The sequence below is a fragment of the Archocentrus centrarchus genome, chromosome 17 (assembly GCF_007364275.1).
Source record: "Archocentrus centrarchus isolate MPI-CPG fArcCen1 chromosome 17, fArcCen1, whole genome shotgun sequence".
Classification (NCBI taxonomy): domain Eukaryota; kingdom Metazoa; phylum Chordata; class Actinopteri; order Cichliformes; family Cichlidae; genus Archocentrus; species Archocentrus centrarchus.
In genome coordinates, this window is record NC_044362.1 from 739,830 (window position 1) to 764,976 (window position 25,147).

Consider the following 25,147-nt stretch of genomic DNA (forward strand, 5'->3'; position numbering starts at 1 on the left):
GAGACACCTGAGTGGTGCAGAGTCTAAACGAAGCATCAATGCAACAAATTTGCTTTGAGGAAATTTTATAATCGAATTATTCAAGTTACTCAAGGGATTATTGCAGCCCTAAATTTCACCAAGCATGTGATATTTGTGATATTTAATGGATCGGATTGCATTTTTTATTCCTTCCCGATATCCGATCCAGTAATTTAGGTCAGGATCGGACCAATACCGATACTGAATATTGGATCGGTGCAAATGCGGCATTACTCCATAAACCTGGACCTTCTACAGTTCAGACTGGAGAACACCGTAATCATAATTAAATAAATGCAATAAAAATAAAAATATAAACAAATACAGAACCACTCACAAAATAATAATATGATCTGCTCTGTAGGCACTATGTCACACTTCCTAAAGATTTCACTTCAACTCATTTTAAAACAGAAAGTCTGCAAATAAAACCTATTTTACCTTTTTTTTGTTACATATCACTGCCAACATGGTAAGAACTTTGTCAGAAATGTTATTACACATGTTTTATGTTTGTGATGTACTGTAAATTTCAGGCCTTTTATTCTAAGGAGAATGTTAAGAAGTTGGGGTACAAGAACAACTCATCTATGTGGGGGAATTCAAAATATCTTACTACAGTAACACACTTTGGCATTTTCACCATATTTGTTAATTAACTCCAATACATTTTTAAAAGTTTTTGTTTTTTTTGTTAACCATTATTTGTTCCCCTCCTTTAAGCTGTGAGGACATAGCCAAAATATCAGGAGGAAAACAGAAGGCCAAAGCTGAGGTCCAGAAGGCTGCAGCAGATCTGATATGTGGACATTAACATGGCTGTTGCCTGTCATTAACATTTCATTTCACCAACAGACATGTTACAAACCAATATGCAGAATACAAGCATAGAATTTGTGTGTATTTGAATGAACACAAGCACCAAAGGCTGAAGCAAAACACAATGAAAGACATATGCTATGCTATCTAATTTTTAGCCTGGATTATTGCCATATGCATACTACTGCAAGAGTGCGTGATTCTCAAATACTGCTAAAAGTGATTAAAGTTATTACAGTTCTCTAAAATAAAATGTACGCTGCCTGCTTCGCGATTTTTGACCAGTAGGTGGAGCTTCTATGCACACGTGTGAACCAAATGGGTGAAAAACTTCAAGAAACTTCACAAAACTTCATTTGCCATCAATAGTGAAAACCAAATGGGGCGCTGCTGCTGCATCTGACGCATTTCAGCCGGATCCTTTTTTATTAATGATGTTTAAAACTTTCACGACTTTGCTGTGTGGATGGATGAATGGAGCCCAGCGCAGCCCTGTACGCTGTCTGCTCTTTGTTCGCTCACAGCCTCTAAATAAATGCAGCAGAGCTCTGATCAGGATCCTTCAGGAATCCCATTGCTGCAATCCCGGAGCCCCTCAGACTGACTCACCTGTCCTGTGCAGCTTTATTTCGGGTTTCCAGGTGATATCCAGCAGTCTGCGCTGACGGCCGATCTCTTCTTCGTACTGGACGATCGTTTTTTCAAACTCTGTGAATATTTCTTCAGCAGCAGCAGTTAGCCGCTCGTTGATAAACTCTCTCAGATACTGAACTGAAGGCATTGTTACTCCAACAGCTCAGAGATTCAGCTCAGACACCGCAACAAAACAACACAACCCACTTCCTGCTCAGTCCACGCACGTGGGAAGGTAACGGTACTTCCTCCGTTTGCTCCCGCCTCAGGTCCTGCAGTGTCCTGTCCTGCAGTTCCGGTGGATGAGAAAAAGTCAGGCTTTCGTTCCGCTTTGCAAAAACTAACTGCAGATTCATGGTCATGTATATTTCCTGGAGTCACAGCTGTCATTCATAAGTCTATAGGGGATTTTAGGATCAAACTTTTAGGGTGGCTATGGCCCCAGTCATGATGTCATGCATACAGTGCCCTGAAATTAATATCAATGAATATGCTGCTTTCAAAAGTTACACTTTTGTAAACGTCAATTCAACCGCAAACACATGTATGGCCTATTGTAGAGTCTCAGAATACCTCAGTTTGAATAATCACAGATCTAAATATAATGCAGCAGTTTCAGGGTGAAGCCTTTACTTCTCAAACCTGACAGTCAATCATGCTGATCAGAACCATCAGGATAAGCTGAAGAACTATTTGTAGTAAAGCAGATAAGAGGAGAACCATCAGCGTTATTCAATATAGACATAAAAATAACACTGGGGCTCGATACACCTGGAAGAGAAGCAAAGTGCTGAGAGCTGCTTTTACATGAAGGTTTTTATATCCAACCAACCCCCCCCCCCCTTCCCCCCCTTATTGTGTTAAATTTTGCCATTCATACCAATGAATATGTGCTATTTAGCAGGTCCACTGATGTGTTTAAGTGTACTGCTGGGAGCCAGGGAAGCATCCATGAAATGCATGTGAAATTATTTTGTGATTTTTTATTTTTTACATTTTTGCTGAACTGTTATTGTTTTCCCACCTATCATCAGCATCTCCATTTTCTCCCCTCATGTCCACTGTTACCTGTTTCTTTTGCTTGCTCTGTCTTCCTCTCTCAGTCTTTGTGCTGTCAGCCAAAGGTAAAAGCAGTAGTGGAAACTGAATTTACGACCTGCTGGCTGTAATGTCCATCTAACTCACCTAGATCTGGACATCAGTACATCAGCTCTTTGGCTACTAACTACAGAAGCCAAAATTAGCTCATAATGTTAGTTGATGTTAGTTAATGGTGACTGCACTTTTGTGTTGTCCTTGCAATTTTTTTCTTGGTTTTATGAAGTTTGTGTGCTTGTTAGTGCACTGAAGTGTGGTATTGGCCGTGCAGTGACTGAGTAAAGCAGAACAACCACAGAAGGAAGGAAACTTCTTGCAGTTCAGGCTGTATTGACTAACACGTTATTTGATGCAGCTTTGATTTCATGCCATCCTGAAAGTTACAGGCTGTCTTTTTGGAAAGGAAACAGAGCAGAGTTTATACTCTTCAAAGGAGCAAAATACGGTGGCCCAGAGGTGTCAGGTCAAATACAAAAGCCGCAACACAAATACAAAAGCTGCAACACAAATACGAAAGCCGGAAGCCACTAGATCGTTAGGCAACAAAACCTCTCAACGACTTCTTGATCTCACAGGAGTCGGATTTTATTGTTGTGACTGAGGCGGCTTCATGCTGGTGAATCCGCACGGTGTTTCCGAACTTCCGGCTGTTGTTTCTTTCGCTCCCCGCGGATCTGATTTCTCAACAAAAAGGCATTTTTAATATCAGTGGCAGTTTTCACTTGGATAAATAAAAGTTATGTAAAAGTCACTTTTCCGAAATCTGACTGCAGCTCTTACAGCTTCACTCGTTCATGGTTTTTTTTTTGTTTGTTTGTTTTCGGATTTCAACTTTAATCGCCGCTTCACAGATGTGCGCATGCGCGCTAGTGGTTTTGATGACGTGTCAGAGAACGCCGCCGGGAATTCCATTGAAGGTTTTTATCTCAAATGACGTCACGCTTGGCTCAAACAGAGGCTATAAGACCGCACGGCTCAGAATGTTTCTCAGCTACGAAGATAAAACTGAAGAATAATCATGAACGCGGAACGGAAGATCCGTAGTAACTGAGAAGACATTTCTCCGGCCATCAATAAATTTTATAAAAAGCTCACTGATATTCAATGGGCTATGATTAAAAAGGAGTCTGGGACTCTGATCTCCAGGCCTGTGCGCTGACATGATTACAGAAATCATTCAGATGGTTCTGTACATGTTCTTAAAACGGCACTCCCGGCTGTTCAGCGCCAGATGACGACGGATCAGAGTCCCAAACAGATCAGGGCACAGCTTTGGGAAAAGTTAACCTGTCACTGGGAGACTCTCTCAGCCGGCATCGCCAGAGCTCTCAACATCCCCCAGGAAGCATGTGACTGCACCGAGGAGCTGACACAGATGATCGAGGAGGAGATCATTAATAAAGTCAACTCAGCTGTGTCTCTGCTTGTAGAGAACCCAGAATTGCGGCCAGCTCCTGCTGTTTATGTCAGCATAAAAGTGACAGATATTAAAAAGCTTGGATGCATGGTTTCTCAAACTGCCTCATATCTGAAAAGATGTGCAGGTAAAATGAGCAGCCTTTTTTCCATGCAGGAAAGAGGAATGGCACTCACTGCTAAACACAAACTCATTATAGACGAGGCCCTGAAGGCAATAAAAAACAACCTGCGTTATTTAGACGTTGAAGATGAGCAGTGCACCATAGCTGAGAACGCTCAGAGGCACCAGTTACCAGCCAGAAGAAATTGCAGTTGATGTTATCAATATAATAATTGATCAGCTGAATAAGTTATGCATTGAAGCTACTGCAGAATCAGAGCGGTGTGCAAAGATAAAGCTGTCCAGTGTCCCTGCACCCTAGCTGAAATGATTGCAACTGAGGCTGTCATTGCGATCATTGATAAACTGGATGCAAAGAAGCGAGTTCAGTCTGAGGAGAAAGATGATTTTGATGTGGGGTTACTCATCGAAAAGGTGAGAGACTCTTTCTCCTCACTGACCTCACTCACAACAATTAATGAAGAAGAAATATATAGAAGCCACTTCTTAAGATATGCCAGAAAGCAATTTAAAAAACTCACCAGAGGGCTGAAACGGCAAGTGGTGAAAGGTACAAGGTTCCTCATCTGTCTTGAAGAACCAGACAAATCTTCAGGCTCTACAGAAAGTGTAGTGAATGGAAATTCAACAGGTGAAGTCCCAGAAATTCATCATTCAGAGTCTCCCAGGTCTTCCAGTCAGTCCCTAAACATACCAGCTATGGAGTCATTGGGTTTTAAAACCATCAAACCTGATCTTAATCAGCTGTTTGATAAATTAAACAGAAAAGATCTTGGCAGTATGAAAAAAACCCTGGAAAATAGGCACACCCTGGAATTTGAGATGTTTTCAAGGCAGGTGACAGATAAAATTTGTGACCACCTCCAGACGCTTCATGCATATCCCATCCCAGCAATGGAACAGGATGGAAGTCTCTTAGATTCTGTCATCTCTAGAACTCCACACCCAACAGGAGAGGTGCCCTTTTCTCCTGAGGTCCTCTACGCGTCTGTAGAAGACGCAGTGGAAAAGTTCTTACAGAAGATTCTTCTGTGGTTGGAGAACGAAGAATGGGATCAAACTGTACAAAGCGACAAAATATTTGGTGCCGTGAAAAAGATCCAAAATGCATTTGTAATGGCGATGAAGGCAACAGAGGAAAAAGAAAGTGACAAACTGTCTACATCTTTCCCACATTCAAGTGACATTTCTGTTCCCCAAAATGAGCCCACTTCCTGTGTGAGTGCAGTAGAGCAGGACCTGTCTGTGGAAAGGTCTGAGACTGCACCAGTTGCTCACACAAGGCCTACAGAGGGTCAAAGACGTCCATCCAGCTCCACAAACGGAGAGAAGGAACCCTCGGAAATGCCACCTTCTGCTGCTAGAAGAACTGTCAGACGTTTCATGTTCCTTCTGTTCATCAGAGCCTTTGAAAGGCTGAAGAAAACCTTCAAAAAGGTTCAGAATGGTGATAAAGTCCTGGACACAGTGTACTCACTAATGGATTTGGTACTGTACAAATTTACAAGTGCAGAATCCTTGAGAGTCCTACAAAATAACATGGATGATATTAACAAGGCCCTGATTTACAGGCTTTTTAAGAAGTATGGCTCTCCAAAAAAACTATTGACGGCTGCACTTAAACAGGATTCCTCGTTTGGGAAAAGCCTTCTCAAACATTTAAAAATTGTTATTGATATCTACCTTCCGCCAAAGAAGCCCAAAGTTGGAAGCTGTTTTTCAGCACTGAAAAAAGCTTTTATGAAGCTCTTCAGGTGCTGCTGTAAAAGCACAGAAAATCAGGACCTGTCTGAACAAAGATACAAGACTGTGCCAAGGCCTACAGAGGGTCAGAGTTGGTCATCAAGCCCTGAAACCTCACAGGAATTGTCAGAAATTACACCTTATTTTGCTGAGGAAATTTTCACAGATTTCATTTTTCTCCTGTTCCTGAGGGCCTTTGAGAAATCCAAAAAAGTAATAATAAGGGCTCAGAATGGGGAGAAAATCCTAGGTGCCATGGATTCTCTAATAGACTTGATGATGCGCAAAGTGACAAGCGCAGAATCCTTGAGAGTCCTTGATAAACACATCAATGATATTAACAAGGCCATCAGTAACAGGCTCTTCAAGGAGTTCGGATCACCAGAACAGCTGTTAAACGCTGCGCTTACAGAAAATTCATCTTTTGTCAACAGTCTCGTGAAACACTTGGACATCATTCTGGATGCTTACAGTCCTCCAAAGAAGTCCAGAATTGCAGCGTTTTTATCAGCAGTGGGAAAAGCTTTCAGGCAGCCCTTCAGCTGCTGCTGTTAGGGCTAAATAATCATGTTGCCATGCTTCTTGAAGCATATAATAATTTATTTAAAAAATTAGAAGTTTGCCATAACAAATACCCCCAACTGGTCACAGCAGATGGCCACCCTTCCCTGAGCCTGGTTCTGCTGGAGGTTTCTTCCTTTTAAAATGGAGTTTTTCCTCCCCACCGTCACCTAGTGCTTGCTCATAAGGGATTTTTTTTTATCTTATCTTTTTTTTTTCTTTTTAAGTCTTGAAACATATAATAATTTATAAAAGACAGTCTTTTATAAATTATTATAAATTATTATATTGTAATATAAGAAAATCAATATCAAATAAAATCCAAATTAACTATATATTCAGAGTTTTTGTTGTGTTTTATTGTGCTGTCAAACTAACACTAAAGACTACATTTCAGCTTTAATTGCACATTTAGAACAAGTGTTACTTCAATGGATTTCAGTGGTTCTTCTAACCCTGGCGTGTGGAACCTGAAATGTTACCAAACGTGTGCGTTAGCCACAAGTGTTTAGATGCTCTTTACCAGACTCCATTCAAAATATCTTTCAGTTTACTTTTACCTGCTTCATCCTAAAATATTACCAATTTTTAAAACAAATTATTTACTTTTTATTACCCACTATGTGTAACACTACTTTTTGGCTGTGATCACAGCTGTATAACAGGTTTGATTTAAATGGCTTTCAGTGGTTCATGAACTCAGGGACTTACTTAACTAAGGATATAACAGGGGTGCCAAACATGTGGCCCAAGGCCCAGAACCGGCCCCTCAAAAGTGTGAAAATTGTGGTTAAGTCATCACATGCATTTCTGTTCTTAGAGTGATGATGCATCTTGATCTGGACAACTTGGTGGAATCACTTGTGGGAGTGGCGCAGTGGGTAGGTGCTCGCCTTGCAGCTGGAAGGTTGCAGATTCGAGCCCCTGTCCCTGCGCTGCGTTGAGTCCTTGGGCAAGACACTTAAACCACATTGCCTAACGGTAGCACCGGTCTCTGGCTGCATGACCGCAGATGCTTGTCTCTGGATGAGTGATCTGGAACGATCATATCGTTGTGTGCCTTGTGCGCACAATGACAATGAGTTGAATCTAATCTAATCTAATAAACATGGGAAAAAATACTTTGTATTATACAAAGTAATATATAATATAAATAAACAAGTTCAGCAGAGCATCAGACCTGTAAATGAAAAGCTGGCTCTGCAGACGGAGATGTGCGCGGTTATCCTCAGACCCCCTTTTCAGCCTTTAGTCAAGTCTTTCTAATGTTTTCTTTGTAAAGAAGGCTCCCCTTTATTTGGGGGGGAAGTGTTTTTCTCACATAAAGAAAGAGAAACCCTCTTCCTGGTTTCAGAGTTAAGTGCGAGTCTTTCTAAGAAGCTAAAGCTCAGTGCAGGTGCTGCCATCATGATTCCTGCTTCCTTGGTTTCTAAATGTTGTTTGTACGGTGGCCCAGAGGTGTCAGGTCAAATACAAAAGCCGCAACACAAATACAAAAGCCACAACATAAATACAAAACCCGCAACACAAATACAAATGCTGCAACGGATATAGAAAACCACAACGGAAGTGACGCAGCATAAGTTCTTTTTTGTTTTTCAGAACTTTCAATAAAGACAGTAATTGTAATGAACAACTCAAGGAGTCTGTGGAGACGATTTAATAGAATATAGTTGAAGTTATAGCTTCCAATTCGGGAGTTTCTCAGCGATCAAGTCTCCGTTTTTTGCACCGTACTGTCGCTAAGCAACGCAAGTTATCTGAAATTGCTTCATTGTGTCGCAGAGAGAAGCTGACTCCCACAGAAGCCCTGCTGGGACTTCAACCTGTACTTTTCATGAACTTGACAGATTTCCTCAAGTAGCTCATGGCAGCTATTTAATCCAAAACTGCCGGTGATTTAAATCTTTGCCACTTAAAAAGTTCACTGTCTGTGTTGCGGTGCGTATGACACGTTCTGTCTGCTGTGTGACGCAGTGATGCGCTGTCAGCTCACCTGTGCAGGTCTCCCTCTGCTTCTTCTCCCATATCGAACATAGCAGGCGAGGAAAAGAAACACACGGTTTACCTCCGATGTTAGCAATCAGGTCCTTTGCATTGCTCCTGTTTCGAAAGATCCATTCTCCACTTTTCATTTGGCCTTTTGTTTTTTTTGCGAGGGGGGGGGGTCAGGCTAGCTTAAATGTCACTGTAAAACGTGATGATTGTTGTTTTTATCAGCTGATAACTGATCATTGTGTCATTGGCAACGGAAAATGAGTTTGTGCACAGGTCTTGGCCTGCGCGGCAGCTGTTCAGTGCATTGTGGGATTTGTAGTATACAGTGGGAGCGCAAGTTACCCGCTAGCCATTAGCGATATGAAATCATCTTGCGGACTTTATAAAATTATATCGCGACCCAGATGTGGCCCGTGGACACTGAGCCTGACACATGTGCTCTAGCTGCTGCGTCTCTCGACTATCGTCTCTGTCAGCAAACAAAGCTTTTCTTCGTGTTGTTTCATTCAACAGGCACTGTTACTTACGTTGCAGGTTGCGTCACTTCCGTTGTGGCTTTTGTATTTGTGTTGCAGCTTTTGTATTTGACCTGACACCTCTGGGCCACCGTAGCAAAAGGATACAGAAATGAATATATGCCTGAAGATTGATATGAATCCCAAACAACAGATACATCAACTAAACTGACCATTAACGCTCTAACCCTGGCAGACACAGCTCTCTACTACTGTGCTCTAGAAACACAGTGATACAAAGTGTAGAAGAGGCTGTACAAAAACCTGAACACAGATATCTGACTGCTCTCCAAAGAGGAGGGAAGTGGTATTCAAAGCACAGCTTCATATCAGATGGATTCTGCTGATTCCTGTTTTATCAGAGTCACTGTGGTTACAGCTGCTAATGAAACACTGTGGGAGGATTCACATGAGCAGCAAATCCACATCAACCACAAACCAACTGTAGGAATAGAGGTTTCCTGATGCTCCAAATGTTCTCAGTTGGTGAAAGGTCTGGACTTGCCAGGAGAACTATACTTGTCTGACTGCATTATGCTAAGTGTAAAGTTTGGTGGAGGGGGGTATTATCATGCGGGGTTGTTTTTCTGGGGTTGGGCTCCAGCCTTTAGTTCCAGTGAAAGGAACTCGTCAGCATGCCAAGGCATTTTGGACAATGTCATGCTCCCAACTTTTTGGGAACAGCTGGTGGATGGCCCCTTCCGGTTCCAGCATGACTTTGCACCAGTGCACAAAACAAGGTCCATAAAGACATGTGTGAGGGGTGGAACCTAACTTATGTGCCACCGCTTGTGGGCAGGGCCTTCCCCTTTATAAGCACTGGTGCTGGCCATTATGGCAGCTGTTTTGCTTAACTATTGTTCCAAAATGGAAACTGTACAAAATAAACCACAGAAAATGATCATGGATTTTATTCTACATATTCCTGGCCTATTTCCATCTATGCTGGCCCGTATATTTGTGCGTAATCTGGCAATCGGCAGCTGGCACTGTTGCCAACTTTTGTGCAACAAAACTGGCTGTTGGCTGTCTCAGAAATCACTAAAAGTCGCTAAAGGACAAATCGAGGTCCAGGGGTGTGTGTGCTGTCCCCCTCGGTGCCAAGAGAGGTCTGGGTGATGCCATAGCATACGAGTGGACGCAGTACGAGCACTGTATGTCCACAAAACATGGTGACAGCGGAGTTTTCAGGTTTCCGGTGTTGGAAATCAGAACATCTGCACAGAACCTAACAGAATCGCTACAATTTGAAAGTCACTTTGCCAAAAACTGACTGCAGCTTCTACCATGTGACAGGACAGACTCAAAATGAATTGATATCATTGATAAGAGATGATGTTTGAGATATTATTGACAGATTATAGGCCCGCAAGTCATTTACAATAATATAAATACCAGCAATAATTTTTTTGGCACAAGACTGGCTATTCAGATGACAAATCGCTCCACCCACAAATGTACATTTTGTGTACATGCAGTCCAGTACACATTCACCTTAAAATTCAAATCAGTTTATTGCACCCTATAAATTCTAATACATAGGTATATCTGTTAATTACAGGGTGTACCCTGTAATTAACAGACCTATGACAGCTGGGATAGGCTCCAGCCCTCCTGAAAAGGATAAGTGGAAAAGAATGGATGGATGGATTTTTATTAGTGCGACAATACAATGTTTTAATAGATAGAAAAGAGTATATTTGATACCAAGATTTACAGAATTTTTCAATACCAGGATGTATTTTTACAGAATCCCGCAAGTGAAATGGGAGCAAAAAAAAACAAGGGAACAAAAAGAAAGCTGTACATTTCTGAGTTCTCACTCACACACACACACACACACACACACACACACACACACACACACACGCACACACACACACACACACACACACACACACACTGAGCTTGAGCTTTTATTTTATGAATATATATGACACTTTGATATAGATATGATATAGATAAATAGGTATGTGTAAATAGGTAGAGTGAGACAGTCAGTCAGGTTCATTCCTTCATGCCTGTACAGTTTTAGTTACAGCCAACAGTAACCATCGAATTATAAATTAAAGGCAACTTTTGCTGGCAATCTCTCGCCGATTCTTTCAGCGTCCTGACAGACACTGCCGTATCAAGATCTATGCGAATGTGCACGACCTAAAATTAAAAAGTTTCGCGAGATCTCGCAAAAGTACATCTCTCTCTCTTTTTTTTTTTTCTCCCATGTCCCGTGTGGGGTTTCAGAGTTTTAATACTTCCAAGTACATTACAATACCAAAGTACCAGGTGAAATTAAGTGTCATGAAAAAAGACCAACATTTTCTTTGTGTGCTTTTTGGGGGGTCTGAAAAAAAGAGTACACTTTGTACACTTTGTAAAATGGCATTATTTGTGAATCGTCCCTTAGCCTTAAGTAGTGATAAGAGTGTGAAACTGAAGCTTTGACACGTGCTCTGAACCCTGGGCTTACAACTCCATAGAACAGGGGTGGGCAACTCCAGGCCTCGAGGGCCGGTGCCCTGCATGTTTTAGATGTGTTCCTGAGCCAACACACCTGAATCACATATAGAAGTCATTAGCAGGACTCTGGAGAACTTGACTGCATACTGAAGAGGTAATTCAGCCACTTGATTCAGGTGTGTTGGATCAGGGACACATCTAAAACCTGCAGGACACCGGCCCTCGAGGCCTGGGATTGCCCACCCCTGCCATAGAACCACTGTTTTGACGCTTTAGGGCTAAAAAAAAAAAAATCAAGTGACATATGACATCCGAAGCAGCAACTGCTTCATTCTCGAAATGAATCACCTGACTGGTTCAGGTGATTTGCTGACACCGCTCCATCTTGTTACGAGTGAAGGAGTGAGAGCGACACAGTCAGCCAGGTTTATACTCTCACAGTTTTGGCATTTTTACAGCCAACAGTAACCACTATATTATGACAGCATAAGACAAGCATAGCTGTCTTATGCTGTCCTGTCCTTTCTATGTGATGAAGGATGCTGTCGTAACAAGATTAACGTGGAAGCTCACGGCCTTAAATTGAATACTTTTGCACGAAAGTGCCTTTTTTCTTCTATTTTTTTCTTCCCTTTTCCTTGCGGTTCTCTGTGAAAAACAGTTGAACAAACAATGTACGTCACTGAAACCAGCACCCCCCATATAGTTACACAAGCACACCCAGTTAATGCCATGTTTTCCCAGCACTCTGCTCAATAACACAACCCACACATTCATCCATCTTTATTTATAAATAGGACCTGATATCATGATATTCAGTGATAACATGTGTGCCTCAAACACACATGTTATGACCTGAAGCAAAAATGCTTCAGGTCATTGAGGTGTGTGTGCATGTGCATGCATGTGCGTAATTAAAAGCATTACACTTTTCCAGTGGAGGGTGCTATAATTGAAACTTGGAGTAATGAACCCATTTTCGAAACAATTGGTCCAAGTGGTTCGGTGCTTCACAAAAGCTTCATTTTCTCATCATTAGTCTTAAGGGTGTGCTCAGTTTGGAAAAGATTTCGCTTCCCTCCAGACTGAAGTTTGTGGTGAAGCCTGCTGACTTTTCTCATACCTGTCAGGACAGGATCTCAATTTGGAGACAGGTGACTAATAGCAGGTAGTGTAGGGGGGATATTCCCTCTGAGATAAATTGGTTACCCCCTTTTTTCCCTGTCTCCCTCACAGATCACCAAGCTGCTGCTTTGCCAGTATGGATTTTGGCTGGTCAAGCCGAAGCCTGTATTTTTTATGTCTATTTGGTTTTAACCTGGAGACCTTCTGGTGGTGTGGTTTCTGTGCTTTTATTTAACCACCAGAGCTGGTCTACACAGACTTTGGGTATTGTAATTAAATTACTGAGCCTAACTATTTGAATTTTGTTTCTTTTGACAGTGTAGGTGCTGTGGGGAAGTTTGAGTTATTTTCTAGCTGCCTTTTGCGTGTGTTGCAGTGGACTTTAGTGGTGGTGGGAATAACACACGTTTAACATGAATTTTGGTAAATTTTTTGCAGTGTAGTTTGCTGTGTGTTTGACGTGATAATCATCTGTTTTAATTGTTGGGCTGCTCATTGAGGTGCAGCCTTAATTGTTATTTTAGGCATTTCTTTCCTTTAAAGCTTTTAGTTGTGATAACTGTATTTATATATTACACTTAATTAACTGTGCACTGAATGCATGCCTATGGCTTATTCCTTAAAGTGGAGTGTGTCAGGTAAGGTGTTGGTCAGGTTGATGGTGAATTGGTGGTAAGATGGGCATTTGTGCACATCTACTCCGCCGACTCAGTGCCCTTCATGTGCTGTGGGCCACACATGGAGGATGATGATTTTGGTGTGGATAAACTTGACTGGCCTGCAGAGTCCTGACCTCAACTTGAAAGAACACCTTTAGGATGAATTAGAACATCAATGTCTGACCTCACAAATGTGCTTCTGGAAGAATGGTTTAAAAATTCTCTTAAACACTCCCAAACCTTGTCGGAAACCTTCCCAGAAGAGCTTAAGCTGTTATATGGATTAAGAATGTGATATCACTCAATTCAATTCTTTTTATACAGTAGCTTGCAAAAGTATTCATACCCCTTGAACTTTTCCATATTTTGTCACATTACAGCCACAAACATAAATATGTTTCACTGGAATTTAATGTCAAAGACCAACACAAAGTGGTTACAATTGTGAAGTGGAAAGAAAATTATACATGATTCAAAATATTTTTTACAAATAAACTGAAAAGTGTGGTGTGCAAAAGTATTGAGCCCCCCTGAGTCAATACTTTGTGGAATCTCCTTTTGCTGCAGTTACAGCTGCAAGTCTTTTATGTCTCCACCAGCTTTGCAAATCTAGTGACTGAAATTTTTGCCCATTCTTCTTTGCAAAACAGCTCAAACTCAGTCAGATTAGATGGAGAGCGTTTGTAAGCAGCAGTTTTCAGATCTTGCCACAAATTCTCAATTGGGTTTAGGTCTGGACTTTGACTGGGCCGTTCTAACACATGAATTTTTTTTTTTGGCCACAGCAGCTTTTATGGGCAGTGGAGAGAGACAGGAAATGTGGGAAAGATATAGGGGAAGACACGCGGGCAAATTGGCAACAGGCCGGGACTCGAATCCGCGCCGCAATGCGGCATATGTATGTGGTCACCAGCTTCACCACTAAGCCACCCAGGCGCCGAATATGTTTGATTTTAAACCATTCCATTGTAGCCCTGGCTTTATGTTTAGGGTCGTTGTCCTGCTGGAAGGTGAACCTCCGCCCCAGTCTCAAGTCTTTTGCAGACTCCAACAGGTTTTCTTCCTGTATTTGGCTCCATCCATCTTCCCATCAACTCTGACCAACTTCCCTGTCCCTGCTGAAGAGAAGCAGCCCCAGAGCATGATGCTGCCACCACCATATCTGACAGTGGGGATGGTGTGTTCAGAGTGATGTGCAGTGTTAATTCTCCGCCACACATAGCGTTTTGCATTTTGGCCAAAATGTTCAATTTTGGTCTCCTCTGACCACCTTGTGGCACCTTGTTCCACATGTTTGCTGTGTCTCCAACATGGCTTCTGGCAAACTGCAAACGGGACTTTTTATGGTTTTCTTTTAACAATGGCTTTCTTCTTGCCACTCTTCCATAAAGACCACATTTGTGCAGTGCACGACTAATAGTTGTCCTGTGGACAGATTCCCCCACCTGAGCTGTGGATCTCTGCATTTGGTCCATAGTCACCATGGGCCTCTTGGCTGCATCTCTGATCAGTGCTCTCCTTGTTCGGCCTGTAAGTTTAGGTGGACGGCCTTGTCTTGGTAGGTTTACAGTTGTGCCGTACTCTTTCCATTTCCGGATAATGGATTGAACAGTGCTCCGTGAGATGTTCAAAGCTTGGGAAATCTTTTTATAGCCTAAGCCTGCTTTAAACTTCTCCACAACCTTATTCCTGACCTGTCTGGTGTGTTCTTTGGACTTCATGATGCTGTTTACTCCCCAATATTCTCTTAACCAACCTCTGAGGCCGTCACAGAGCAGCTGTATTTGTACTGAGATTAGATTACACACAGGTGGACTCTTTTTAGTCATTAGCAGTCATCAGGCAACTTCTGAATGCAATTGGTTGCACTCAGAGGACAGGGGGCTCAATACTTTTGCACACCGCACTTTCCAGTTTTTTATTTGTAAAAAATGTTTTGAATAATGTATAATTTTCTTTCCACTTCACAATTGTATACCGCTTTGTGTTAGTCTTTCACATTAAATTCCAGTGAAATATATTTATGTTTGTGGTTGTAATGTGACAAAATATGCAAAAGTTCAAGGGGTATGAATACTTTTGCAAGCCAGTGTATCGCCAAATTACAACAATTGCCTCATATTGTAAGGTAGAGACCCTACAATAACTGCAGAAAAGAGCCAACAGTCAAAACGACCCCTTATGAGCAAGCACTTGGCAAGAGCGGGAAGGAAAATCTCCCTTTAAAAAGGAAGAAGCAGGCTCAGGGAGGGGCAGTCATCTGTTGTGGCCGGTTGGGGGTGAGGGGAGGGAGACAGGACAAAAGACGTACTGTGGAAGAGAGACAGTAACAGAGTAAACAGATATGCACTTTTCATTCACCTCTTTTTACTCTGTTTTATACACCAGAGGTGAATGAAAAGAAATACTCAGTGCATCATGGGACCCTCCCCAGCAGCCTAGGCCTATAGCAGCATAACTAAAGGCTGGATCAGGTGACCCTGAACCATCCCTAACTATAAGCTTTATCAAAAAGGAAAGTTTTAAGCCTAATCTTAAAATACAGAGGTGTCTGTCTCCAGAATCCAAGTTCCACTGAGAGCTTTTTTTACGGAAGAGGGGCCTGAAAGCTGACAGCTCTGCCTCCCATTCTACTATTAAGTATCCTACTTAAAAGTAGTTCCATAACCAATTCTGTAGCCTGTGATGCACCCCGATACCATTAGACATACCAGCTTTTAAAATAATGCTGATACCAAGCCAGATGGCAATTATATTTGAGACAACGCTAGACTGGAAGCAGAACAGTAAAAGAACTCCAAAATAAATCAGTTTATTCAGTATTTTACCTAAAAGTTCACAGGTATCAATTATACATCAAATATATGTTGGGTTTGTTCATCAAGAATAAAGTTACAAAACTTCTTACTAATAAGTGTTGAAGTAGTTTAGGAATATGTAATAAACTGAGTGGATTTTAAATTAGGCATTATTTAAATGTACAGAAATTCTGTCCATCTACAAATTGTGAAATTTATCAGTGACTGGATGAAGATCTTTTAAAAAGAATGAAACCACTGGAGCTTTGTGTGTCTGTGCTGAAAGCTGTCAAATGTATTGAGGTGTGGTTTAGGTGTTTCTAACACTCAGTGATATGAGAGGAGGAACAGGCTGAAGGAGGAGCAACACTGTCACAGAGCAGAGCAGGACTCCCACTGTCAGATCTATTCAATATCTAAAGCATACAGAACAGTGTGCTGAAGATGCTGTCACTGCATTGCTGGCTCATGTTTCCTTTGGTTGCCTCTTCGTTTGTGTCTTGATGGTTACATCCTGTTTTATTTTGACAGTCCTGTGTTCCCTGTGCTTTGTGTTCAGTTTTGCTTCCTGTGTCATTAGTCTCATTTGGTTCACCTGTTGTTCCCTGCTGTCTCCACTCTCCCCATTTACCTTGTGTGTTTTTAAACCCTCAGTTTTCCTCTGTTCATTGTTGTGTCATCGTCTGTGTACCCTGCCCACTGTGTGTACCCCCTCTTGATTTCTGTGTGTTTTCTCATTATAGTTTATGTCCAACCTGGGATTCTGTAGTTTGTATTATGGACATTGTAAAAATGTCCATAATAGCATAACAGCATTAAAGCTGTCTTAAGATACAAGTTCTGTCTCACATGTCCTGCATTTTCTTGCGAGACAGCCTAATCATGAGACGATATTGTGAATGTCTGGAAGAGAGTTCCACAGCTGGGGAGCAGAGCAGCAGGAGAATGCTCTGCTCCCCATTGTACTGAGGCGGGCAGAGGGCACTGTACGGTGGCTAGAAGAGGAAACACAGAAGGTGTGGGAGGAGCAGGTGAAGTGCTGAAGTTTGGCTAGATAAGGGGGGGGCACAGGGCTGTGAATGAGTCCTTCACTGTGATCAGGCTCCTCCTTCTAATCCACCAACTTAGTGTTGATGAAGACTAAACAGAGAGATCACAGCTTCTTTCTACTTGCTGTAGCTCACAGTTACTCTACACTGCAGATATGACGCCTCTGTTCATCTCAGTGCTGCTGGCTGCTGTGTGCCTTGGTATGAACACAACTCTGTTTCTTTGATATCAATCCAACACTGACATGATTCTTTAACAGCACACTGATGCTGTTTGTTGGTGTTTTACAGAATGCAGAGCACAAAAAGACAACGTGCTGCAACCAAAAGGAGACGAGACTGCTGCTGAAGGAGACACAGTAACACTTCACTGTCAGTATAACAGCAGTTCAACACAAACTTCACTCTTCTGGTACAAACAGAATGGAAACAACAGCCCCAAATTAATCCTGAGCCGTGTTAGTGGGGATGAAGGAACCACAGCAGACGAGTTCAAAGAGAGATTTTCATCCACACTGGATTCTACCTCAAGATCAGTTCCTCTGAAGATCCAGAAGCTTCAGCTGTCTGACTCTGCTGTGTACTACTGTGCTCTGAGGCCCACAGTGACAGGAAACAGCAAAACTCTGTACAAAAACCTTTGGAGCAAAGACAACGGAATACTCCACAACATCCACTAGAGGGAGCCACACACTGTGCTTCATTAGGTTCTTTTTGGTGATGATTAAACAGAATTATTTTTACTGTGTCAAATAACAAATTTTTCAAGAAATTCAGGTTTTGTGACACACTGCAAAGCAGAGGTCATGGGTCACAACCCCCCCCTCACCAAAATTCAGTAACAGATATCTAATCCTATCCAACAAAAAACTTAATGTCTGTTCTGTAATCACTGTACTTCCAGCTCCTTTAAAAAGTTAGTTCATAGAGCAGCAGAGGTAACGATGAAACAGGAAGATCACAGATGTTTCTGTTAGAACTGTTTCTCATAGTCCATAAAAATACAGCTGAACCCCTTTTGTGGACTGCTTTGTGACTTTAAAAACCTGATAGGTAAACAAAAACAAACTTTTCTCACCAGTGTTATATTGGCACAATTTCTCTCCTGTTTCTATTAGATACAGAAATACTTCATTTACAGGGTTAGTAAGATAGAAGTTGCCAAAACTGTTTGTAAAATTAGACAGGATACCCATCGAAGCCTGGGGATTTATTGTTTGGCATAAGCTCTAAAACTATTTCCAGTTCATCTACAAGTGAACGCTTTGTCTAAGTTTTCAAACTGAATTCTGTTGAGTTTTGAAGGGATGAAATGACTAGTTTTTGTGGCTGTGGCTTTGTGGTCAAGAATGTATAATTTTGAATATTGTCTAAAACTTTCATTTACTGCAATGTGGATGCATCTTCTGTTGAAGTGATGAGAGATTTTTCTGATTGCTTTTTAAATGCTTAGATAGCACTGAGACAGTTTTATTGCCAGATTCAAAATGTTGTTGGAGCCTAAGAAAATATGAACTTAATACAATTCAGTTCATATTAAGTTTAGAGGAGGAGTTTGTTAATGATGCCTGCAGGTGTGTGAGAGCCCAAGGTGTCCAATCTCTTCACCTCTTGCAGTAGAAAGTGTTTTTCAGCTTTTTTTTTTTAATATGAAGAGCATGAAATATTTTCTAAACAGCAAACATGGCCTGGAATTTCCAAATATGATTACATAAAAGTCAAGATTAAGAGGAAAGGAGTTGGTGTTTTACAGAATAGAGAGCACAAAAAGACAATGTGCTGCAACCAAACAGAGACAAAACTGCTGCTGAAGGAGACACAGTAACATTTGACTGTCTGTATAACAGAACTTCTCTCTTCTGCTGCAAACAGGATGGAAACAACAGCCTCAAAATCATCCTGAGCTGCTCCCTGCTCTCCCCTCACTCATGAACAAGACCCTGGGATACTTAAACTGCTCCACCTGGGGCAGCAACTCGTCCCTGAGCCGGAGCGGGTTCTCCACTTTTTTCCAGCTGAGGACCATGACCTCAAAGGTGCTCTCATATTAATGTTAGATTGTGTTCTTTTTTTGTGTGTAGGAAGACAATTAAATCACTTTAGTTCAAAATTAAAACATGTATATGGGCACTCTTGCTTCAGGAAATCACAGGCCATAAAAGCAGCTGGCTGTGACCCCTCCTGCAAAAGAGTGCAGAATTGGATTGAACAGAATTGGTGACAGCCCTGGGAGTGTCCAAAACCCACAGGTTTTAGTCTGACTCTTTGCCAACAATGTGGACCAAGCTCTCGCTGCGGTTGTACAGGGACTGAATGGCCAGCAACAACGGGCCAGAGACCCCATACTCCCGAAGCACCTCCCACCAGATACCCTGAGGGATGTGATAGAATGCCTGCTCCAAGTCCACAAAACAGATGTAGACTGGATGACCAAAACTACCACGCACACCCCTGCTTTCTAGCACCCTGGCATACAGAGAAGCTGAGGAGTGTGATCCACTGATAGTTGGAGCACACCCTCCTTCTTAAAGATAGGGACCACCACCCCAGTCTGCCAATCCAGTGGTACCGCCTTAAATCTCCATGTGATGTTGCTGAGGAGTGTCAACTAGGACAGCCCTACAACAACCAGAGTCTTCAGGGACTATAGTGAATCTTGTCCACCTCAGGGGCCCTGCCACCAAGGAGTTCTCCAAACTGTGACTTCACCCCCAGTTATGAGCGAGTTGTCCCCGTTATCCCCAGAATTTGCTTCCACTGCAGAAGGTATACCTCCTCCAACACCTGAGATTTTGCTTCGGCTACCACCTGAGCCACGTTCCGCTTGGCCTGCCGGTACAGCTGCCTCTGGAATCCCACAAGCTAACTAAGCCTGATAGGACACCTTCTGCTTGATGGCTCCCTTCACCTCCAGTGACACCATCTGGTTTGGGGATTACCTCCACGACAGGCACCAACCACCCTGCAGCCACAGCTCTGAGCAGCAGCCTCAACAGTGGAGGTGCGGAACATAGTCCAGTCGGACTCAATGCCCTCAGCCTTCCTCAACAACAGATGTTGAACAAAGTGCTCTACATGTACATCTAAACAAATACCATAAAATAAAATTATTTTATCTTATGTTTTATGGTATTTGATTGAGTCAAAAAGGAAACATAAAATAAGAGAACCGGAGTAAATTAAAAAAAAAAACAGCAGTCTCAACAATAGAAGTGCAGAACATGGTTCATTTAGACTCAATGTCCTCCGCCTCCCAGTGAATGTTGTTGAAGTTCTGCCAGAGGTGGGAGTTGAAGATCTTGCAGACTGGTTCCTCTGACAGGTGTTCCCAGTGCACCCTCACTATACATTTAGGTACCAGGTATGTCCAGCATCCTCCCCTGCCCCCTGATCTAAGTCACCACCAGGTGGTGATCAGTTGACAGCTCAACTCCTCTCATCACCTGAATGACCAGAACATACAGCCACAGATCTGATGACACGATAACAAAATCAATCACTGACCTGCAACCTTAGATGTCCTGGTGCCACGTGCACTTATAGACATCGTTATGTAAATGATTTTTGTAATGGTGTTCATTACGAACAAACAGTGGTTTGCACATAAGTCCAATAAGAAAACACGATACGGGGTCAGATCAGGGAGTCCGTTCCTCCCAGTCACGTCACTCCAGGTCTCACTGTCATTACCCACATGAGTGTTGAATCCTCCCAGTTGGACGATGGAGTCACTGGATAGAACACCCTCAAGCACCCCGCTCAGTGACTCCAAGAAGTTTGGGTACTTTGAAATGTCATTTGGCACATAAGCGCAAACAACAGTCAGGACCCGTTCCCTGGCCTTAAGGCGCAGGGAAGCAGAGGTGGCAAAAGTACAGACATTCTCTGCTTAAGTAGAAGTACAAGTACTTGAGTTAAAAAATACTTTGTTAAAAGTTGAAATACCGGTTCAACTTCTTAAGTACAGTAAGTAAAGTAAAAAAGTACAGGCTCTGAAATTTACTCAAAGTAAGAAAGTAAAAGTAGCAGATTGCATAAATGTTGAATTCAGTGAATGAATCTCAGCATCAGCAGCTTTGATTCAAACTCATCTCTGCTACACTTCATATAACCTGTAACTCTGACCATGAACACAGGCACTGTGCACCAGTCCAATACAGAGCTGTAAATACAGTACAGCAAGCTGACCTGTTTAACATGCACTACACTCCAGTATTTTCATACAATCTTTGAATTACACAAAGTTAGTATACATCAGTTTGTTTTGCAAACCTTTAAATCTAACCTCTCTTCTTCCTCTCCTGTCTTCTTTCTTACATCTCTGAGTGAACTTCTCTCTCTTTGATCTCCCTGGAAATACAGCAGCTCTTCTTTTAGCTAGCAGACACAGTGTGACATACTTCAGATACTTTTTGTGTTTGCTGATATTTGTTGAGCATTTAGAAATGTTGCATATGCCACACATTACTCTGTTTTTGCTCCTCTTCAGTAGTGATAAAGATGCTTAAGTACCGCGAGCACAACTTATAGACATCTGTGGCCCACTGTAACCCCTGATTATAGCACTATAAATGATACACACATTATATGGTTTTGCCTCTTTATCCTGTTTGCATGTGATAAGCCCCAGTGATGGAAGATACTCAAATAGGATTGTCTCTTATGTGTTATTGTTCCTCTATTTAGGCTCATATCAGTAGATACTTGACGGCGCAGTGACCAGAAAGGCAAACTTTTCTCAGATGTGTTAAATCTAAAGTAACGAGCCTGTTTGGAAAATGTAAGAAGTAGAAAGAACATTTATTTGTATAAAGTACAGATATTTGTATAAAAATGGAGTGAAAGTAAAAAGTAGTCAGAAAAATAAATACTCAAGTACAGATACTTGAAAAATCTACTTAAGTACAGTAAAGAAGTATTTGTACTTTGTTACTTCCCACCTCTGCAGGGAAACGGCTATCTGGTCTGCCGGTGAGAACCCCAAGAGACAGGCTGTTGAGGGGATACAAGATTACCCACTCCAGCTCACTGCCTCTCTCACCGAAGGTAACTCCAGACTGATTCCAGAGCCCAGGCCATGTGTTGGGGTTAGCCTGACTAGATCTAGCTGGTATCTCTCAACCTCACACACTTGCTCAGGATCCTTCCCCACCAGAGAGGTGACATTCCATGTCCCGATAGCCAGCCTTGATAGTCGGGGGTCGATCCGTCAGGGCCTCTGCCCTTGGCCACCAGCTTTTCCTGAGCACTCCTCCAGCCAGACCCCCAAAGTACCAATAAAAACACTTTGGTTCACAACAGCTTTTATTTTACTGTAACACATCGTAGTTAAAGAACAGTTTTTGAACTGTAAGTAAAATTTTACTGCTAAGGAAATGTTGATTTCTGTGTCAACAGACCTGACTTAGACACAATCTATATTTTTACATCACTGAGAGGCTACTGACATTTTAAGGAAGCATTGAATCAAATACAATAAATACACAAGAGTTTAAATGCTTTATTTTATACTTGTAGTACAACAAAAAAATGAAAAACAATCAATTAAAATACTGGTCTTATACCTGAGGTTCTCACAGCATGTCTAGATTATTACAAAACCCAAATTAAAGCTAACAATGACAATAGTACCACTACATGAATCTAAATTAACTAAATGACCAAAAGAAAAATGAAAAATAAAATAAATATCAATGGAGCAGCATGGTGGGGCGGTGGTTAGCACTGCTGCCTCACAGTTAGAATACCATCTGGAAGGGTTCAATTCCACCTTGGCCCAGGCCCCTCCCTCTCTCTCTCTCTGTGGAGTTTGCATGTTCTTCGTGTGTCTGTGTGGGTTTTCTCTGGGTACTCTGGTTTCCTCCCACAGTCCAAAGACATGCAGTTACTGGGGTTAGGTTAATTGGAAACTCCAAATTGTCCATAGGTGTGAATGTGAATGTTGTCTGTCTCTCTGTGTTGGCCCCGTGACAGGCTGGCAACCTGTACATGGTGTACCCTGCCTCTTGCCCTAGGTCAGCTGGAATAGACTCCAGCCCTCCCCCGCGACCCTGAACAGGATAAGCAGAAGCGAATGGATGGATAAGGGGATCAATGTTTTTTTAAAAAAAAAAAAAAAAAACAGCCTCATGAAAATACACATAACCTCAATAAACATTAAACTTTGTCTATTTGTTGAGCAGCAGGGTGGTACATTTGTTAGCATTGTTGCTTTGCAGCAAGAAGGACCTGAGTCCAAAAATCCTGGCTGGTTGGCACCTCTCTGTGTAGAGGTACTCCAGCTTCCTCTCAACATGTTAGTTTAATTGATCAGTCTATATCTACCACAGATTTGAATGGCTCTCTGTGTTAACACAGTGACAGACTGGTGACCTGTCCTGTGTGTACCCAGCTGGGATAGGCTCCAGCCCAGCTCCAGGTTGGGTTGGACAGTGGAAGAAAACAGATGAATAAGTGACATTTGGCTGCAGCTCCCTTATTCAGAAGTGGGCAGTTTTGGAGGGATTAAAAATAAATAAATAAAATGCTGTCAGTCACCAGTGCTGGCCCTCAGCCTCCTGGCAGTACAACTTTTAGGCACAAATCCCCTGTAAGTAAATGTTATAGAAAGCAATTAAAAGCCTCAGTAGATCTTAATATGGTGTGTATGAGCCTCAGTGACATTATTCACCATATCAATTCAAAAGTAAATGGTTAAGTAAGAACCAGAAATAAAAAATGCTAAAATAATAATAAAAATAAACCACTGACAATACGATCACTCTTTGATTATGATAAGAATCATAAAATACTAACTTGAATTCAACAGATCCATGCTTCCTTTGCCTTAGCTAGCTAACTAAAATTCCAGTCAAAGACAACAGTATCACAACAGTGGATAAAAACCTTTTCTGTCGCTTTGCTAATTATAATTATCATGCTTTTATGAATTGTTGTATAAACTGTTATATAGGGCTGCAATGATTCTTCGAATAACTTGATTATAAAAACAAATCCATCCATCCATCCATTCACTTCCGCTATAAAAACAAATCCTCAAAGCAAATTTGTTGCCCTTAATCTAGCTTAGTGAGAACACCTCTTTGTGTGAGTTTTCATGTGGCGCAACAAATGAGTACTAGATGTGAACATTTTCCCACATGCTTTACAACGGTATGGCTTCTCCCCTGTGTGAATTCTTATGTGCTCCGATAAATGACAGCTACGTCTGAACATTTTCCCACATGTTTTACAATGATACGGTTTCACACCTGCATGAATTCTCATGTGCTTCAATAATGAACTACTATAGCCAAACATTTTCCCACATGTTTTACAGGGATATGGCTTCTCACCTGTGTGAGTTCTTGTGTGTTTCAGTAAATCACTGTTATATGCAAACATTTTCCCACATGTTGTGCACAGATATGGCTTCTCACCTGTGTGAGTTTTTGCGTGCTTCGATAAAGCACTACTACATCCAAACATTTTCCCACATGTTGTACAAGGATATGGTTTCTCACCCGTGTGAGTTCTTGTGTGTTTTGTTAAAGAACCACTACATCCAAACATTTTGCCACACATTTTGCAAGAAAACGGCTTCTCACCTGTGTGGGTTCTATAATGTCTTTTCATTTGATAATTATACTTAAAGGCTTTTCCACAAACATCACATTTTAAAAACTTTTTACTTCTGTCAGAGTTACACTGACTCTCTGATGTGGGGGAATCTTCTGCACTGTTGTGATTTTTGTTTCTATTTCTACTTGATTCTGAATCTAATTTCTTGTTTTCTTCCTGATCTTGGCTCTCAGCTACAGCAGAGCTGTGATAAAGGAGCTGCTCCCTGTCTGGTTCACTGTGGCCACTTTTCTCATAAGCAACAGTCACCATAAAGGTATCAGTCTCCTCCTTCAGTATCAACTGCTCTCCCTCCTGACTGCTGCAGAGTTCTTCTTGTTCCTCTTTAATTTGTAAAGGTTCTGGTTCCTCCTGGTAAAGATTGGAGCTCCTCTCCTGGTTCCAGAGCTGTTGTTCAGTAAGAAACTCCCCCTCCTCCTCCTTACAGACATGTTGCTGTTGGAGGTCTGGAGTGACAAAAGGAGACAAAAATAAAAGTGATATAATAATAGAAAAACATATGAGTAAA

At 41.8% G+C, this 25,147-nt stretch overlaps 2 protein-coding genes and 1 gene segment (V, D, J or C); 1 reads left to right on the top strand and 2 right to left on the bottom strand.

Moving 5' to 3' along the window:
* The window catches only part of LOC115795240 (zinc finger protein 570-like), a 62,844-nt gene extending 60,937 nt beyond the window's left edge, over nucleotides 1–1,907 (bottom strand). The window contains exon 1 of the mRNA XM_030751070.1: nucleotides 1,450–1,907. Within this exon, the coding sequence (XP_030606930.1) occupies nucleotides 1,450–1,621 (172 nt within the window). The 5' untranslated portion in view covers nucleotides 1,622–1,907. The remainder of the gene's footprint in view (nucleotides 1–1,449) is intronic.
* LOC115795213 (zinc finger protein 2 homolog) overlaps nucleotides 1–25,147 on the bottom strand; it is a 500,950-nt gene that overhangs the window by 253,336 nt on the left and 222,467 nt on the right. The gene's annotated exons all lie outside the window — the stretch shown is intronic.
* Nucleotides 17,100–17,615, top strand: LOC115795276 (T cell receptor alpha variable 38-2/delta variable 8-like; the record flags this gene model as incomplete). The annotated part of the segment is given in 2 exon segments: nucleotides 17,100–17,220; nucleotides 17,311–17,615. Coding segments are annotated over 2 exon segments (351 nt in total), but the record flags the coding sequence as incomplete, so codon positions are not given.